Source organism: Xenopus laevis, chromosome 9_10L (assembly GCF_017654675.1).
Source record: "Xenopus laevis strain J_2021 chromosome 9_10L, Xenopus_laevis_v10.1, whole genome shotgun sequence".
Classification (NCBI taxonomy): Eukaryota; Metazoa; Chordata; class Amphibia; order Anura; family Pipidae; genus Xenopus; species Xenopus laevis.
In genome coordinates this window covers 75571683-75591639 of record NC_054387.1, presented here as the reverse complement: position 1 = coordinate 75591639, position 19957 = coordinate 75571683, and the positions used below count along the sequence as shown (strand labels likewise).

General features: G+C 37.7%; 1 protein-coding gene across 1 annotated transcript in view; it reads right to left on the bottom strand.

Moving 5' to 3' along the window:
- Positions 1–416: 416 nt before the first annotated feature.
- The window catches only part of myo3b.L (myosin 3b L homeolog), a 143202-nt gene continuing 123661 nt past the window's right edge, over positions 417–19957 (bottom strand). Inside the window, exons 29-34 of the mRNA XM_041576285.1 lie at positions 18034–18112; positions 15817–15880; positions 12828–12951; positions 4581–4687; positions 2576–2622; positions 417–1261 (exon numbers count right to left, since the gene is read on the bottom strand). Coding sequence (XP_041432219.1) covers positions 1132–1261; positions 2576–2622; positions 4581–4687; positions 12828–12951; positions 15817–15880; positions 18034–18112 — 551 coding nt within the window. The 3' untranslated portion in view covers positions 417–1131. The remainder of the gene's footprint in view (positions 1262–2575; positions 2623–4580; positions 4688–12827; positions 12952–15816; positions 15881–18033; positions 18113–19957) is intronic.

The following is a 19957-nucleotide window of genomic DNA, read 5'->3' as shown; positions in this document are numbered from 1 at the left end:
ACAAATTTTTAAAAAGGATTTCCATTTTGTCTTTAATAATAAAACAGCACCTGGTAACAAGACTGCATGAATCCTGTTATGTGTATTTAATGTTTAAATGATTTTTAGCAGACTTATGTATGGAAATCCAAATTACTGAAAGAACCCTTTATTGGGAAAACCCCAGGTCCCAAGAATTCTAGATAATAGATCCTATAGCTGTTTGTAAAAAAAGGCAAAGTTAGTTTTAAGACTCAATAATGTACCTCCAAGTCATAAGGGCTCCATTACTAGATTTTGCTGTAGCATGTGTATTCAATTTATTGATTTGGTATGGTGAGCCTGCACAATGCATTATATCAATGTAAAATTCTGTGCAGGTAGATCCAGTCCTAATGGTTGTGAAATTATAATCCATTTTATACCAATTTGAGCAGCTGCAATGTCTGGCTACTGACAGAGGGGGCCCTGCCAAAGTCATCTATCTGGATCCTGCCGCAAAGTTTGGTCATGCCAGTCAACTGGTGCATGAATATCAGGATCAATATTTGTCATGGCTCTATGATGAAGCTACATGCAGTTTTCGTTTAATACAGAAATCATTCACAGTATGTAGTTGGCCATATTTTTATAGATCTGCTCACTTGGCCAGGTCACCAAAAAAGTGGATCTTTGCCTCATTTGTCCCAGTCATGTGCAGGACCAAATGGGGCTGGTCCAGGACCAAGGATCAACAATCTGATTATACTGGGGACATATGGGAACCCAAATCAGTGTGCCACTGTGCTCCTAACACAACAGAATATTCAAATCAGTAGGTATTTAGTCTATTTGTCTATGGCAGGTGGCCCTTAAAGGCATATCTCTATCAGAAGACCTGGTATGTGAATAATGTCTGTTCGGGGTAATGTACAGCTTCTCTAAGCACTATTGCTCAATGCTATCTTGTCAGCAAACAGTAATCATTTTACAGATTTTTACTGAAAATTGATTTTTTCTTTATTTGTGTTATTATGACAAAATCATTAAATAAAAACATAAAATAAAAATGATAAAAAGCTTGGAAAAACCCAAAATGACTGTGATGAGCTCCAGGTTAAATGGCCCGCAAACATTCTCATTTCTGGACAGTCAGAAAGAAAATCGAAAATTTTAGCTTTGTGAGAAAAACATTTGTTGTTGGGCCAAAGTGCTATCGGGGGAGAAATCCTCCTCAGGAATCGAATCAGCTGCTGACAACAGTTTGTAATATTCATCTTCTCCGTCCAATAGTTTCACTTGTCTGGAACAGGAAAAGCTTGTTAATTGCAATGTATGTTATATATTCCATCACATTGGCACACATTTACTATGCTCAGCAAGATTAAATTGATTGGATAGTATTTGTATCTGTGCATGTACACGATATAGGCAAAAGTATAAGGACACCTGCCTGTCCAACCAGGGTTGTTTTAATAGATAGGCCCACAAGAACAGAGGGCACACCAGCAGACATTTCAACTGGTAAAACTCAGGGATGGCAGACCCCTCATTTTATTCAATCTTTATAGTATGCAAAGTTGTTTATTCTTGTTGCATCCCCATTTTGTCATTTATCTGTTCCCATGATTGGTTGTAGATACCTGGGGAACACATCTACTTTCTTGGGGCAGTGAGGGATCAAGGGACCCTGTGTCCAACATCTCATTCCTAAGCCAATGATATTAATTTCAAGTTGGTCTTCTCTTTACTAAAGCTTTCTCTTTTGGGAAGGCTTTCCACTAGATGGTGGAATATTGTTGATGGGATGTGCTTCCATTCGAACATAAAAGTTGGGGATGAGGCCTGGCTCACCCACATTGATGTTCTAGTTAATTCCACAGGTGTTCAGTTGAGTTGAGGTCAAGACTCAGCGCTAAGATGAGAGAAAAGGTGATTAACTAGCCTCATTTAACATCCTTCTCTCCCACCAAAACACAATCTTATTTTGTGCATGGAGATTTTTTCCTGCTGAAACAGTAGGGCCTTTCCCAAATTGTTGCCAGGAAACAGAATTCACAATAAAGTTAGTGTATAATTTGTTGCCAATGATGAGCGTGGATTAAGGCAACAGTGTACATTACATGTGGTGTCTATTTACTTGTGACCATATCATGTATATTCATAAATACTATATATGACATCCATATTCTGCATCTTTCCTTTCATACATGGAATATACACTAGTACTAATATATTCTTCATTATAAAAACATCATATTTAGATATTGAATTTATAGCATCCATGTTCTTGCTGCATCAATGGAATAAAAGTCCCTACTATTTTCCCCCCAATACTTAAAAATATTTTTCGCAATATTTTTTACAGGTTGTTGTTTTAGCCGGTTAACTAAAGAAAGAAATGGTTTTGTTTACTGATATAAATGCAGTTGGGTGCATCACCCTTCTGTAAGTGAAAGAGATTCAGTGTTTATAATTTATTGTGATTATTTCCCCTGCAAATCAAACATATCCTGCAGGCTTATATGCTAATATTCATAGTATCAATGTTTACTTTTTTTAAATTTTACAAACAGGCTACTGTTTACAGTTGTTAAAAACCATGATAGATAGTTACCCAAGTTTTCTTGGCTTCCTCTTGCTCCCTTGATATTCTAGAGATCCCTGCGGGAAGGACCAAGAACACGCTTTCAGAAACTAAGCGGGGAGTCGTTAATTTTTAATTCAAAGTGATTTTGTGTTGAATGCAAGCAGATGCTGATAATATCACAAGTCAAAGCATAATTTTTTGATCAAAGGGCTCAAGAGCGCCTGATGAAGCATGCATGTTGCTTTTCTTTGATAAACCACATAAATTATTCACCGTGAAAAGAGACATCCTGATATGAAGGCAGCTGATAGAGGGCACATGCACATGTTCTATTAACGCTAGGTTAAGAGAGGGATAATAGATGGTGGTTTGAAACAGAGGAAGGCTTGGGAAGGTTGATGAGGTACAAATAAAAGGGTTAAGTCAAAATATCCACAAAACAAAACATTACTATATCACTTAATTTTCCCTCCACTGTGATTTGGCCTCACAAGACGAATGTCTTATCGCAAATGTGCTGTCCATTGTGCTTATCACATTGAGCTTATTTTGGATATCAAGGATGATACTCAAGGGGATTCTTTGCAAACTCATTGCATTTGATAACCTAAGGATTATGAAACAGTGGGTATTTTGATCACCAGTAATACAGCAGGAATCTCTATGGGTTGCTTCAACTGACTGCAATGGCAATTGCAGTGAACAGCCCTTGGATTGTTACTAGAAAAACCCTCAAACCCCTCATAACTCCTGGTGCACTATACTAGCTCCTGATTTTGCAACACAAGTTTTAGGCCAAGTAGGGCTCAATTGTTTGTTTAGACCTTGGGCCAAATATGTGATTACATAGGAAGCTGGTGCAGGCTTGTTGGCTGTGGATACATCCACAACATGATTCAGTTCTTCACAAACAGGGTTGTCAAGCTTGCCCGATCAATGGCAGCAGTATAGTTCCATCTAATGTATGCCTTGTACAGAAACTTTACTTGGTCCAAAAATAAAATAGGTAAGGAAAACTAAGTAGGGAAAACAAACAGGTATGGTAGTCAGACAATTAAAAGCAAAAAAGTCCAATCAGCGCTGTATTCGATGTGTAAGTGTTTGATTGCAGCTCCCACCAGATAGGCTTGAAAATGTATTCTGTGGGGAAGCGCAAACAAGGAAACTCCTAGTGCAGAATATCCAAATACGTAGAGGAATTAATATTGTGGACTTGGACTGAACATTGGTTCAATGCTGTTTTGATTTCGGATCTTGTTGTGAACATTGAACTAACTGTGTTTGGCCTATACACCTCTTAAATCTGGTAAGTAGGTATTCTCTCAAGAGAGGTTTCTTATTACCTTTATTAGTGGGGTTACCATACTGACACAGTGGATGTGTTTCTTTCACTTTTAATTGAGCAGATACATATCTAGATATTCTGCACCAGGAGTTTTCTTGTTTGTGCTTCCCCACAGAATACATTTTCAAGCCTATGGAAGTCAGACAGCATATGAGTTATTTTACTAAAACTCAAATTCATCTCATATTTTTATTAAACCCTCGACCAAACTTCCATCCACAAGTTTATCTTATTTATCAACAAAATAAAAACCGAATTAGGAAAAAACTCGAATTTTTCAGATTTGACACCCAAATTGCCAGATTTTTCAGGTTATCATTCGAAAATCGTGAATTTTTTAGGATTATCGGATGAAACTGATCATGATATCTTCAAATTGTAAAAGGGACAACTGCCATTGACTTCTACATAACCTTGACAGGTTTGAGATGATGGATTTTCGGATTCTGACTTTTTGCAGCTTCAGGATATAATAAATCTCGAAACCTTCAAGGTTTTTTATCCCTCTAAAAATTCGAGTTTTTGCCTAAAAAACCTAGACCAGAAAAAAATAGGTTTAGTAAATAAATCCCTAAGAATTATGCATGCATATATTCACAGCAACAGAATCAGTGTATTTGAATAAAAGAAATGAGAACACTTCAGAAAACGTGTGTACAAATCGGCACATAATAACTAAGCACTTACATTAACCTGGCTATAGTACATACTATCCTCAGGGGAATTCAGGGTTTTGGGTTGTTGACACCGTCTTCGTGCTGTCCTCAGCTTCTTCTCAAGGCATCCCTCTGACCCTGCCAGAAGAGCAAGTTATTGATTTAGATATATTTTAGGTATTAAAATACTTGCGTGCATGTTGGCAAGAGCAACTTTTATTCTTTTGTAAATTATATTTATTGTTCTTGTGTGAATGGTGTCAGAAAAGTGACCAAAATATCATAATCCAGCCTAAGAAATTTCATAAAACAGCCTTATTCTGTAGATGGCAGCCTCAGTAAAGTAATGTGTGAAGTGATAATATAGTCCCAGCAGTGGTAATACTGACACAATGGAAGATTTTATAACTTTTGGATTCAAGAACTGAAGTTTCAGTAAATATCTGGTTTCAATTTCCGCCTTCTGTTGGTGTTTGGTTCTTCCGCCTGCATACGTGCAGCATGATTCCATAAGGTTCCAATTTAAACCCAAATTGAGGATCATGTTGTAATCTATAATATTCCATTAATCTATTTCCACTAGCTGCATTAATTATGATAAAATAATGGAGATTTTTTTCAATGAAAATACCTAACCCCCCCTTGCCAGCTATATATTACTTCAGGCGCACTTTTATTTTTTGAAGGGACAATTTGCAGCTGGGACAAATCAGTTGAGAGACCCCGATGTGCTAATAAACTGTTTAATTGACAGATAATATAGAATGTGGAGTTTTGCTAAGATGAAAGTGACCATGAAAAACCATTCATAATATAATTATGATCCAATTAAAAAGATAAGAATTTATCATGGCAAATACAAAGATCATTCTGAAGCAGGATCTGAGCACTGCACATGTGCAATGAGGTTCAGGGAGATGGACATTTTGATTCTTTGCTCTGGAAAATTAATTACTGGCAAGTAACAGTATATATACTAAAAATGTAAAAGGACTGTAATGATTTATACCAGCTCCTCATAACATTAAAAAAAGTCTAAACCATCCAGCTCTTAGCATATTGCTAGAGCATTTTTTCAGTCTAAATCTGGCCATACACATAAAAAACAACAACCAATCAGCAGGCAGCATTTACAAATCAGCTTCTAGACTAAATGCAGGTTTATTATATTAACCCATTAACCCATATTCTTAACCGAATTGGTACAAGAGGTTAATCAGTTAATCATGAACAAATTAACGTAGTATATACTAAGACAAACACACGCATTCACATTCTAACCAAGAATCGCACTCACAAGTCTTTCTCCATAGGTGAAAAAAGGGTTACTCTATTCAACGTTTTGGCCCCTACATTTATATATTTATATACATTATACTATATTAAATTGCTTAAAGAGATACCTTTTGTACTGCACTGCTCAACCACAATGTGCTCAGTTGCTGCTGGATTACAAAAGCAAAATCCAGCAAATGTTAACATATTATCACATTTAAAACATTCTTTGAGAAGCAACATCAGGGTTGAATTTTTAAAGCAATATGGCTCAGTAAAATGTTTACCCTAATTCTCTGGGGCCAGTGACTACATTAAAATGCAAAATAGTTCTCCAGTGAAAATCCCATCTGATCAGTGGAGCACTGATAAAGCCTGTCCTTTATCCCCATGTTTGATTCCAATGTAATATAATGAAGCCAAAATGACATACTACTCACTGTATGTAAGATACCAGCTTTGGATGTAGGCATTGGGACAAAGACACTCTCCAAGCCTTGTGAAGTGGAATGTCTCAAGACCAAAGGGGTCACCCCAAGCTTTGTGGTGAAGGAAATTCTGAAGACTCTTGCCCGTAAGGCTTTGTTAGCATGGGGGTCATGGGTTTTTGCCTACTGGTAGACTCTTCCATTTTTAAGGAGAGTTGTTGAGTACCTTATGCACTTTTTGTTTTTTACTTTGTGCACTGGATCTTTTGATTTAAAGAATACGTAAAACCTTTATTTTTCTCTCTCTAAAATTACTCTAAACAGCTCCCACACAGCTCGCTCCATTTAGTTTAATTTAATTTCTCTGATAAAGGCAGCTGAACTGCAGCTCATTAAGATACTTCCTTGTCTAGTGTGAAGCTCTGCCCTATCACCTTCTCTCTCTGACTATGAAGACCACAAAGAGGTGCCTACTGTGCATGATTGATTGATTTCTATTGGAGCAGAGGCAGTAAGCATGCCCAGTAAGCATCTCTTCGAGTTCTTCATAGTTACAGATTGAAGGAGAACTCAGGGGGTGGAGCTACATGTTAGACAAGGAAGTAGCTGAAAGAGTTACAGTTCAGCTGTTTGTATTAGAAAAATGAAATATAACTAAATGGAATGAGAAAGTTATGTTATTCTGGGGTCCATTTAGAGTAATTTTAGGCTATTTTAAAATAAAGACTTCTATCTATGCTTTAAAACATGGCTCGAGCTTTGATAGAAACAAAACAGCAAGATGCCTGACATAGTGCAGGTAATCAGCATTCACACTGGTGAAGTCTCTTGCATCTGTCATTCCGTGTTTGGACAATAGAATTCTCATTGATGAAATGTTTTCCATATTTAATTTATGGTTTTGGAAATTTCTACAGAAAACTAGGGGTGCAGTAGTGTCCTTTTAAAATAGCACTTAAAAATAATTTTGAAAACTTTCCCTGGAAAACATGGACTTTTTATCATCTTTTGGAATATAAAACATATTTTAAACAGTAAACCATGCCTTTTTCAATCAAAAACAACTGATTTTTATATTTTTCCCCCATTCCCTGAAAGCCTATCAAGAAATCTATGGAACGTATCATCTTTGACTTGATATATGAATGTGCTCCCATGGCGAGTAAAGTGCTATCAATCTATTACTTTGCTGCTACATTTCAGAGAGCTCTGCAACTCGCCCCACAATACTGACATACAGCTCATTTTTATACTGGGTGAAATGAAGAGGACATTGCTAATCATAACACGTTCTTTCCTTGGTGTTTGCCAAGCATGGCTTTGATGAATAACCCCTATTATCCTATATAAGCAGCCACTCCACACTCCATCTTTTATCCCATCATTAATCTAATGTCACCATGCATAAATGTACAATCTGCGGCAGAATATTTTCCCGACAAACATAAGTTCCTTGCAAGTAATATTTTGGTCAATTTTATGGTGAAAAACGTTTGCAATATTTTTTATGACGCATTATCTAGTTAGAGTTTAAGGAATAATGGGAGAGTAAAATGTAAACCTCATACACACATGTACACATAAGGAGGCACAGTATTCATTTTTATATACAAGCATTTTATGGATTTTGCTTCTGTTTTTGATGAAGTAGCTAGTTGGGTCTGTCCTCGTAAACTTTTGATTGGCTCATCAAAATAGATTGCACACAGGTTAAACACTTTAAATACTCATGCTCAATTTAAAGGGAAACTATACACTCAAACAATGTAGGTCTCTATAAAAAGTTATTGCATCAAACAACTCATATGTAAAACCCTGCTTCATGTAAATAAACCATTTTTATAATAATATATTTTTTTAGTAGTATGTGCCATTGGGTAATCATAAATAGAAAACTGCCATTTTAAAAAATAAGGAATTTTATGATTCACGGTGCACACAAACAAACCATACATGTTAGGTCACATGAGCCAATTAACAGACAGAATTCTGTCTTTTGCTTCCTAACTTTTTCCTGTTGCAGTTAGAGTTGTAGTATTAGTACTAGTACTAGTAGATTAGCCCCAGGGCCGTAACTATAGAGGAAGCAGACCCTGCGGCTGCAGGGGGACCCAGCATTTATAGGGCCCCGTGAGGCCCTAATTCATTTACAATTGTAATAATACTTGGTAAAACACATCAAATTCTAGACATTTTCAAAATTCAAATAATTTGCTGTGGGGCCCAGTAATATCTAGTTATGCCACTGATTAGCCCTTAAACAAGAAGTGAAGAAATGTTGTATTTTATATATGGAACTTAATGTACCATTCCAGAGATTTAGCAACGCAAGCACAGTGATAAGCCATGTTAAGTCTACAGCAGCTCCCCATCTTAGGAACTTGTATGTTTTGAGTGGGGTGCAATACTTTCCTGCTAAAGGGTAGTGGCACTGGCATAGACTCCAGCAGAAGCTGATATTTAATAATTGTTACACTGCACGTTGCAGGAGAGCTTTGCTCATTTTCAGCCCTGCAAATAAATTTGTATAATTTATCCCGTGAGAATGAACGGAATCAGCTGTTGACTCAGAGCACATTTACCAGCACTTGCCCATAAAACTGCTGAGCAAGCTCTCGTTCCTATTAGTTGAACTTAGTTACTGTTTAGGGAATTCGTGAATCTTAGTATTTTTGTAAGGTGATAAAATTTCAATACACCGTTTAAAGTAGAATGTTTACATTTATTAATTCACTTTAGTAAATGCTTTGGTCATTTTTAGCAAAAAAATGATTTACGTTTTTATACTTCTTTTTGACAAATAGACATTTTTATATGTGAATGTGTAGCCATTTCCATCTTGCTTTATTTTCCCTAGATTCTTTGAAAGCACCAATGACCCTGCTTGACATTTTAGCTTTGCATAATATTCCCGCAAGGAGCATGGACTATGATCTAGTGCAGTGATCCCCAACCAGTAGCTCGCAAGCAACATGTTACTCACCAACCCATTGGATGTTGCTCCCAGTGACCTCAAAGTAGGTGTTTATTTTTGAATTCCAGGTTTGGAGGCAAGTTTTGGTTGTATAAAAGACGTACTGCCAAACAGAGTCTCCTGTAGGCTGCCTGTCCACATAGGGACCACCAAATAGCCAATTACAGCCCTTATTTGGCACCCCAGGAAGTTTTTGCATGCCTGTGTTGCTCCCCAACTTTTTTTATTTTTGAATGTGGCTCATGCGTAAAAAAGGTTGGGGACCCCTGATATATTGCATACCCTTCCTCTTTTAATTATAAGTATATGAACTGAATGCAGCAGTCTAAAATACAGCCAGGGAGCATGATTGTTAACCCAGAAATGGCTCTGTCCATGTCTCATGTCTAAGGCAGCAACAAGGTACCAGCTTTACGAGACAGTGGCCTCCAGAAAGAAAAGCCGTACTTCTGTATACCCACAAACTTTAATCCCTGCACCTAAACAGCTCCTTCCCTACAGACAAGAAAAACTGACCACCAGGTTGGGATGTAAAAGGGCCACAGCATTATTTGAAATGATATGATTATAATACATATGTATCAGCTAGGTTATGCAAGAGTACATTTACCCATTACTGTTAAATCAAACAAAAATATAACACATTTTGCATCACACTTGCCTCTGAAACGATTGGCAGCAAAAACAGCTGGGTAGCACCCTTGTGCTTGTCAACTGCAAGCCCCAAATTCTCTGGCAAGTATTCCTTCCACCTGGCGATCATGATAACACCCAAGAATGGCAAACTGGAAAGCATCCTTTTATTGGCTGCCTTAAAAAGCTGTCCACTTCCAGGAAGAAACTCTTGGTCTTTTGTCCATTCTTGAACCTCCATCTTGACCTCAACAGCTTGCTTCTATCTCCCTGCACTTCTCTCCCCACCTGTACTTTAGAAATATGTATCAATCCCTTATCTATCCTAACCAGCTACAGCCTGTCCCTACCTACCTTATCCAGCCAAGGCTCCCTCTCCAATGTTTCACTTCTAGTGAGAACTCCAGTTTAAATAGAGTGCTTATTTGGCACCCAGGATTAAGGAGTGGACATTGGGTTACACACTTTTTTATTTCTATATGTAAAGGCTATGCCAAGATGCAGCGGGCATTTTCAGCCCACAAAAAGCACAGAACTCTATGAGGATTACTGTATCTGCAAACGTTTTTAAATTTTGTATAGACTGTACTGTTCTTGCACATTTATCACTGCTGCTTGAATAGAGATTGGGATTTGTTGTAATCAGATTTTGCTACAGTATTCCTATTAATCTTTAGCATGTTATTCTGATTATGTTCTTTCTGAGTTTGATCTCTTTTCTTAAAAAATGTTATCCAGCAGAGACTGTTTCCATACAAAGTTTTATACCATGTCTGATAATTGCTGGAGGCAAAAACAAATCATCTGAACTAGTAACAGTACCACACTGGAAACTAAGGGATTCAACACATGGTTTAGGCATATCCTTATAAAAGAGGAATTTTCCTTGACATAGACAAAGACTAAGCAACCTTTGGAGTTCCAGATGTTGCAGATCTGCAACTGTCAGCATTTCCACCAACTATCACAGTAATATCAGTAAATAACATGTTGAAGTGACATGAGTTATATGTACCATTATCATAACAATGTTTTGTTTCAACCTCAAGTCTTAGATCCATTGTTTTTAGAGCAGCCATACAGTATACGGAACAATACTTCAGGACTGTGTTACACAGGGAGTTTAGGAACTGCTACTTATTAGAAATGAGTTTATTGTTATCTATGGGAGCATATAACCTAGAAAATAATTAAACATTTTACTAGCCAGCACTATGCTTCTAACATTCTTCCATCTCCATCACTAGTGGACAGGGAACTGGCAGAGAATCTTTTTGTCTCCGACTATGAAGACCTCAAAGAGGTGCCTACTGCACATGCCTGATTTATTTCCATTGGAGCAGAAGCAGAGAGCATGCCCAGTAGGCACCTCTTTGAAGTCTTCATAGTCAGATAGAGGAGAGCTGGGGGATGGAACATCATGCTAGAAAAGAAAGTAGCTTAAAAAGTTGCAGATCAGCTGCTTGTATTAGAGCAGTGATCCCCAACTAGTGGCTCTTGAGCAAAATGTTGCTCTCCAACCCCTTGGATGTTGCACCCAGTGGCCTCAAAGCAGGTGCTTATTTTTAAATTCCAGGCTTGGAGGCAAGTTTTGTTACATAAAAAACAGGCGTACTACCAAAATGAGCCTCCTGTAGGCTGCTAGTCCACACAGGGGCTACCAAATAGTCAATCACAGCCCTTATTTGGCACCTCCAGGAACATTATTCATTCTTGTGTTGCTCACCAACTCCTTTTAAATCTGAATGTTACTCACTGGTAATAAAGATTGGGGACCCCTGTATTAGAGAAACAAAATTGAACTAAATGGAAAGAGAAAGGTATGTTATTATGGGGGTCGCCTCGAGTAAATTTAGGGGATTTTAAAATAAAAGGCTTACTTATCCAAAAGGGGAACACATCAGGGCATGTATTACCATATGTTTGTTTTTTAGGCCTGGTCTGGAGAAGCCGCCTAGAGTGCCTGCCTTACATCTACTCCAGGAACCTAAAGCCTTGCTCTAGCATTAGCGCTCAGGCTCCAGTAGAAACATTCAGCTACAAAATCATATGGCACCACAGAACTTTATCTTCCTATGAGGACTCTATCCAGTATATAAAAGAATATGTCTGATATCCAGTGCTTCACACAGAGATAAGCAGTCAAAATAAGAGCATAAAAGGGACTGGTATCAATGAAACTGTACAATAGGGTCACATTGTTTAGTTTCTATATAATTTATGTAAGAAGGCAGTATCATAAAACTGGTCAGTTTATCTGCTGTAATTATTTAATGTGCTGAAAATTGAGTTAGCTTTGTGTGTTACCGCTATATTGACTCTCTATTTTGATGGGAATATCCAGGTTGCCTGGCTGGAATTGTGGGGAAAAAAACTCTGCATTGTGGGGAAAAAAAGATATAGCACCTTGAAAGAGTTTGTAGCTAAACTAGGCTCTGTATTTTATAGTGTACACCTCCAGAATGTGGGACAGTGTGAAGCTATATTGATTTTCTGTCCTTTCCTGACCATACAGATGCAGCGTTTATCACAGCCAATTACTTTCTTTTATACTGGTTTATAGTTACATTTATTGATTCATATTTTAACACAACCCATAACTAATGCATATTCATATGTATTAATAAATTCTACAATAGAATCAATAGAATTATCATTGGTGAATTGTTTTTCACAAACTCCTATAAAGAACTAGGGGGTGCAGTGGGACAGTTGTACAGTTCAGTTTAGGATCCCTTTAAAAACAGAATGGCAAAAGTCAAATGTATCCAATTTGAAAATGAATTCTGTAAAAATGTTAGCATCATAAACAGGAAATATTTCCATACAACATAAAGGTGACATTTCCAATTCCCCATCAGTTCCTTTTCACAAAATATTCCTCTACTTAATATAAATGTGCTTCATTCGCAAGAGGATAATTGGAGAGAAAGCTATGACGCAATTTGTATTCAATGGCAAATTGTACCTGTGCTTTTCTGGGATCCATAGAAATCTGAAAGGCGACGGTTTGCTGCAAATTCATGTTCATCAATATCCATCACGTTGTTCATTTCAGTTGTATAAAAAAGGGGTCTGTGATAATCTAAATCCTAAAATTAGACACAAAGAGTAGTTGAGATCATTGACAGTATTATTATTCAACTTTATTATTGAAGCACCAACATAGAGCGCTAGGGCAGAGGTTCCCATATCTTATGACTGGCCCTACAAGCCCAAAGTATGTGAAAGGATCCCAAACTAAAGGCCAGTTATGGTTAGGTTTCAAGTGTATGCTTATTGGTTGTCCTACTGCACATATTTGACATTGTATGGTGGCAAATATATGCAACTGTTCTTAAAATATACTCACACCTACATAATTACATCTATGTCATTGCATGCATTCTGGATAATTCTTCCCTATTTATTACTCTTTCCAGCACATGTTTGGCTCTGTTCCTGGACCTAGCTAAAGCTTGTTGTTACTGTTTGTGCACATGTGTAGCATTCTTTGGACTGTTTACTTGACCTTGAACTGCTCTGCTTGCATGGGCCATCCTTGGCCCGACTTTGATGTATTGCTGTCTGCACGTGACTACAAGTTCATTGACAACTTCTTGGCCAGCGCCCTGTGTTCAATGTAGGGCACTGTTCTCATTATGGCATATGCCAATTCCTGCCTTCAGGTTTCTCCACAGACTGGCTTTGATACCCAGATATTCCTAGGTCTGCAGCAGGATGATTGGTTTATACAGCCATATTTTCCCATATTGGATAGAAGCCCCAAAAGTCTGGAACCCAAATTGCATAAAAAATAAGCAGCTAATTTACATTTGCCTTTGTGAATTGTTACCACATGTTATTTTATGCAAGGCTGGTGCCAGAAGGGGAAACTTTCTTGCCTTATTTAAAGCTTGTAAGTAAGACATAGCTGAGTTCCCTAATGGTGAAGGCCAAGGGATTGAGTGGCAGCTGAGATACTCCCTGAAGGCTGCAGTGAGTGTTTCCTCATTGACAGATGTCCCTTGGGTAAAGCTAAGCTGCCAGACTCTATTACTGAAACTGCTGGAGATAACAAAGAATGTTTTAAACTTTTTTTTTTTTTACAGTGGTGGTGATTTTCATGATTTATAAGGATTTTCCAGACCCAAGCAGGATATTTTTATGGTTGCCCTGAGTTATGCATAAAACCCAAAAACATGAGATTTCAAAATAATGGGAAATGGGATTTGTATATTCTGGGACAACCTCATTAGACGTTAGATTGCTCTTGACTAGGGCTGAACTTATAGAAGAAGGGTCACTAGTAGGGCAAGAAGGATAGAGCCCCAAACTGCATAAATAAGGTATATTGATCCCCCTGTAGTCTTTGGCTGTCAGCTAGAGGGCTGCATGTTGGTCACCTCTGAAAAAAGACTCATTTATAAACACAGTGCAGTATGCAAAGCGCAATGCTTTCTTCCTTGCAATCAGAGTTTTCCCCAGAATTCCAGCATCAGTTCCAGCATCAGTATAGCCAAGTGTTGCATAGTTGTTTCTGCTGCAGTTTTTATAAAAGGATACAAGTTGTATCAAGGATGCCCCAGAATGTGAATCTCATGACAAATCTGTTGTGGCTATTGGCACAACCCACCTGGAATTACTAACAAGATTCTTCAGAGCAGACTCAGCAGCCACATTGGAGGTAAGCGTGTCTATACTAAAGTGCAAGGAACATGTTGGATGCAAATCTTTCATGAATAGAGTTAATACTTGCAATGTTTGCATCCATTTGAGCTACATTGCACTAAACAAGACTTTATCAGGGGGAATGTAATAAAAGTTGGTAATGGTAAAAATATTTAAGATGTGAAAATGTATGCCTCTTCAGGAACATATTTTTCTTTGCGTGAATTTAATATAGCTTTTATGAATCCTTTAAAGTATGCCTCAAAAGTATGCAATGTGCAATTAAAATTAGCAATGCAATAACAATCTACCTAACAATATTACATTACAAAATGTGTTTTTATTCTTATTTGTGTACATTATTTTCCCTTTGTGACTTTTATTACATTTTGTACAGTTATACATATTTTTCCTCAAGGGGTCCTTGTGATATTAAGGGCCTGGGGCAAATGGACTATCTGCCCTACCCTAAGACCAGCCTTGATTTCAAGGCTAAATTGAATTCACTGATTCTTGTCTTTTTGTACTATGTTTTTTTTTCTAACCAGTAAATACAGCAAGAACATTTCTCTCACTGGGAGCACTGTGTAGAAGCCGCCCATATCACATTGTACCTTATTACAGCCAGGACTCATAACCCACCTCTTTATGGAACAGAAATCTTACTGTGCTTCGTGAACTGGTTTTGTCCACGCTTCATTCGTATCAGCAAAAAGCTATAGGAAGGTATTAATCTACTTAACATTTCTAAGTACATCATCCAAAGGATTTTTTTTAATCTTACATATGCTATACAGAGTAACTGGCAAAAAAAAAAAAAAACTGAACATTTTTTTCATTTCATCCTTTCAACATCAAATGGTAAGCAGCAAAAATTGGATCAGACTTCAAAGGCCACACTGCGCTCCAAGTCACAGAGAGACTCCTCCATTTCACATATTGAATTCGAGCAGGATATCAAAGTGCAACCAAAGAACCTCGGGTCCTTGCTAAAATAGAGGCACTAACATCTGTAGAGAAGCAAAGTGCACTTGGAAACCACCTCAGGGAGCAGCTAGTGCTTATTCTCAACAGCAAATTTTCAGCCTTTTGATTCTCTCATTGACTGTACCTCCCTGTCTCAGCGCAGAACCGAAGTTCTTAGCAAGGAGGCTTTTGTCTCAGTGACTTCAAAACAGAAGTAACGGTTTCATGTTCTGTTGCCTCAGCCAAACAGCCATGAACACATTGCAGAACAGTAGGCTGAAGAATGCTGAGGCACGAAAGAACAATGCCAGGCTATTCTACAGCTTTGTACGTAACACTACCTTTTCTGCCTGATGGGCCCTGATGCTCGATTCTGTCAAATAGGCTTTGTTGCTGTTCCCCAGCCTGAAAAAAACAGAATAGAGGTAGAAATGATATCCACATGGAAATAAAATATAAACACAACTTAAAAAAATGCTGATATTTGGGGAGATTTCACACATTCCCTTCCTTCATGACATTTGTATAATACAGCAATAGATGTTTAATAATGCTGTGCAATAGTTCCCCTTTAAGCAAAATGTTAAACTGCTGATTTGCCTTTCCATTCTATATATTCCCAATAATAAATTTAATTGTAATGATATGGCGTGAAATCAGGGCATCTAGGCAGCAAAATGTTAAGTTCATTTAAAGGGATACTGTCATAGGGAAATTTTTTTTTTCCAAAACGAATCAGTTAATAGTGCTGCTCCAGCAGAGTTCTGCACTGAAATCCATTTCTCAAAAAAGCAAACAGATTTTTTTTATATTCAATTTTGAAATCTCACATGGGGCTAGACATTTTGTCAATTTCCCAGCTGCCCCTGGTCATGTGACTTGTGCCTGCACTTTAGGAGAGAAATGCTTTCTGGCAGGCTGCTGTTTTTCCTTCTCAATGTATGAGAAACTGAATGTGTCTCAGTGGGACATGGGTTTTTACTATTGAGTGTTGTTCTTAGATCTACCAGGCAGCTATTATCATGTGTTAGGGAGCTGTTATCTGGTTACCTTCCCATTGTTCTTTTGTTTGGCTGCTGGGGGAAAAGGGAGGGGGGTGATATCACTCTAACTTGCAGTACAGCAGTAAAGAGTGATTGAAGTTTATCAGAGCACAAGTCACATGACTTGGGGCAGCTGGGAAATTGACAATATGTCTAGCCCCATGTCAGATTTCAAAATTGAATATAAAAAAATCTGTTTGCTCTTTTGAGAAATGGATTTCAGTGCAGAATTCTGCTGGAGCAGCACTATTAACTGATTCATTTTGAATTTTTTTTTTCCCATGACAGTATCCCTTTAAGGCAAAAAGCACCAATGCCTAAAAAAATAAGCCTAGAATTCTGGCATCTGTGAGTCACCCCAGGAGAATATGTACTATGAATCAGCTTAAATTAATATGGGGATCTACTGGGAGCAAATTTGAAGGCTCAGATCTTCAGTGCCAGAGGGCTGTGCTGGTATTGGGCTTTAGAGAATTCCAACATGTAAGGTATAATAAGTGGCAGAAAGTTTGGGGCCTGGGCCTCCTCTGTAAAAATCTTTCTCCCCCCAGCCCAGCTAAAATCATGAGCCACCCATGACATGCAAACAATCGCAGCTCACCTTCAATGCACAAAAAAACGAGGTTGACCCACAATTTTATGTGCATGGTGCATGGCCGTGGGCCGCCTGCTGCGGGGTTTGCTTCCTCTATAGTTAAGTATAATGTGTATAGGATAATTCTTTGTTGAGCTTATTTCTACTTTAAGGCTCGCAGTGGCAATCCATAAGTATGAATAATCATAATTATAATCTGTCTGTAGTTCAATAGACTGAGATCCATATTTAAGCCTACTGTTAAATTACTTATATTTTCAATATACATTTATAGCATTTTCTACATATCTTTATGGATTATGTGCAAAATTGTAGGAATTATATATTGCAGCGATCGGCAGGCATATTAAACATACTACAATAAGCTTTGTGAAGAAGAGCAGTTGCTGTATATGGATGAATCCCAAGTCATCCTAATGAGTAAGGAGATCTACACTGGCTCTGGCATTTAATGATTTTAATTCTTCAGTTCCTTTGTTAGCCTATTGGGTCACATCTAAGGCTAATGTCACTCGTAGCTGAAGCTTGATTCTGTTCATGAAATCCGCTCCAGGTTACATTATAAATTGTATACTATTAACCTAAGCAGCATCATGTGATGCAACAATCACAGTTACTGATATGCGAATCAATTATTCTAGAAATCTGGCCTTTGTGCAATCTAAGAATAATAATAAAAGACCTATAGTATTATTCAGGGCAGCAACTGGGTCACATATGTTTGGTTGAGAGCAAAACAGAAATATTTAGAAGACTTAATTGCTCTTGTGGCATTAATGAATATCTCTGTACATACAGGGTATTGAAAAGAAACTAAACAGCGTAATATTTATTTTCATTTTCATTACTGATTTAGATTTATATAGCTACATGTAGCTACCTAAACACACACTATATAACACATAAATAATACTACTTACTGCTGTCTCTCATTGAACTCATACTGCTTATTATTCTTCAGCACAACATAATTTTTTCTGGTAACATATCCTTTATAAGCTGAAAGAATGAAGGGAGAGAAGAAATGTTAGAATATTGTTAATACATGACACCCCTGCAGAGCTTGGTTTGTACACTACACTCTAGGTCATTAATATTTTTGTTTTGAAGGGAGAGACTTTAATATGAAACAGTCAAACTCCAGAAAATATTCTCCTCTAAAGGCTTAGTGAAGGAATGAAGAACCAGTCCCAGGCATTCCTGCCAGAGGTAGAGACTGTAGACCAAGCTGCAGTTACAGTGACTTTCTATGTATTTCAGCATATTAGAGAGTTCCCAGTTAAATAGTGTACACCTCAAATTTCACATGTGCCAGTAGAGGTGCAAATTAGTGTAAATGTTCATGAATGATATTTTGCAGCCCATGATTTTAGCGTGGACATGATGTCAATTCCAGTGCATAAATGCACAAAGTGTCAGTAATGGTATTAGTGTCCCATTTGCTTGAAGCTAGTCAGTTGTGTACTTGGATACAACCCACAAGTGGAACCTTGAAAAAACTGCAAAGACAGGCTGTCAGTATTTTAAGGATCATGGAAATCATTAGGGCAGGCTGAAGGGGTACATTGGTGCTGGCTGCAAGTTGCTAGAACTTGTATGAGCGCAAGTAACTTTGTTAACACGGTTACTTTTGCATCCATTGTAGTTCTTTGCACTTGGAAATGGACCATTAGAACTTCATTCCTTGGAAATAGGGTCCTTAGTCTCCATAAGTTCAGAGAGCTACAGCTATTGATGCAACCCATCTGCAATTATTGGCAAATCCAAGCTAACAACAGGATCCCCTTACATCAATGTGTGCACAATGGTGCCCTCACTAAAGCTAGATGTAGAATTTTTAGAGTCCCTGCAAATGTGACTTTTAGAGATTTGGTAGAGCCACCTGCAGTCTCTGGTGTCTTCTTTTTTCCAATTATCTATTATAATAACAAACAGATATTGATTGGTTGATTGATTGAAGTTTTAATCTCCTATCTGACATTGGCATGTTGATGCAGTCATCTCCAAAGTAGTCTCCGTAGAACCCCATTATAATCCAATTTTGGCCCTGGGTCCAAATGATTGGATAAATAAATTTTGGTCCACTGAGAGGATTATACCAGATACCATGTATGGCCATCTTAATTTATTCCTGTCCATTTTTTGCCACATAGTAGGCTGAATAATCACAGTACCTAATGTTTGGAGGGCCACCCCTGGCTCTCACCTTCCAGTTACATAGCTCCAATCTACAGCAAGTATATTATGAAATCTATAGTTTCTGATTAGGGCAATTAAACATAAAAATTGTTTCTGTGGGTGGCACTATTCAAAATGATTGTGCCCAGCACCCTGTATTTAAACATATATCAGGCTTTAATGTTGTGAGAAATCTGTAGAAAGTACCTGCATGAATATACAGACCATATTTTTTTAATGTAAGTGGAATATCTAGATAATTAAAATAAAATTAAGCCAATAGTCTTCACTAGCTTGATCAAGAGATGTATAGGATAAAGCTCTTCTGCTTCAGCAGTATAAATTGTTACTCACTTTCAGCGCCTGACACTGAGCATTAGCTCAGCGAGTGTGAAATTAACAGGCTTGCGTTGACATTTCATGAACGATCAGCTAAGTGTTGCAATAGAAGTATTATCTACAAGCAGATGGCCATCGTGTATATTATTCACTCAGTTAATAATCCCGCAGCTCTGCGAAATGCTCATTATTGTAGGTTTTGTGACTTCATTCCTCACTTGTGCAGGACTCAGGATTGATTACCTCGAGCTCTGCTGTGCATAGTTGCATACAGTACTTGGTAAGCAATTCTTCCCTGCACATAAAAAGCACCAAGAGGAAGTAGCT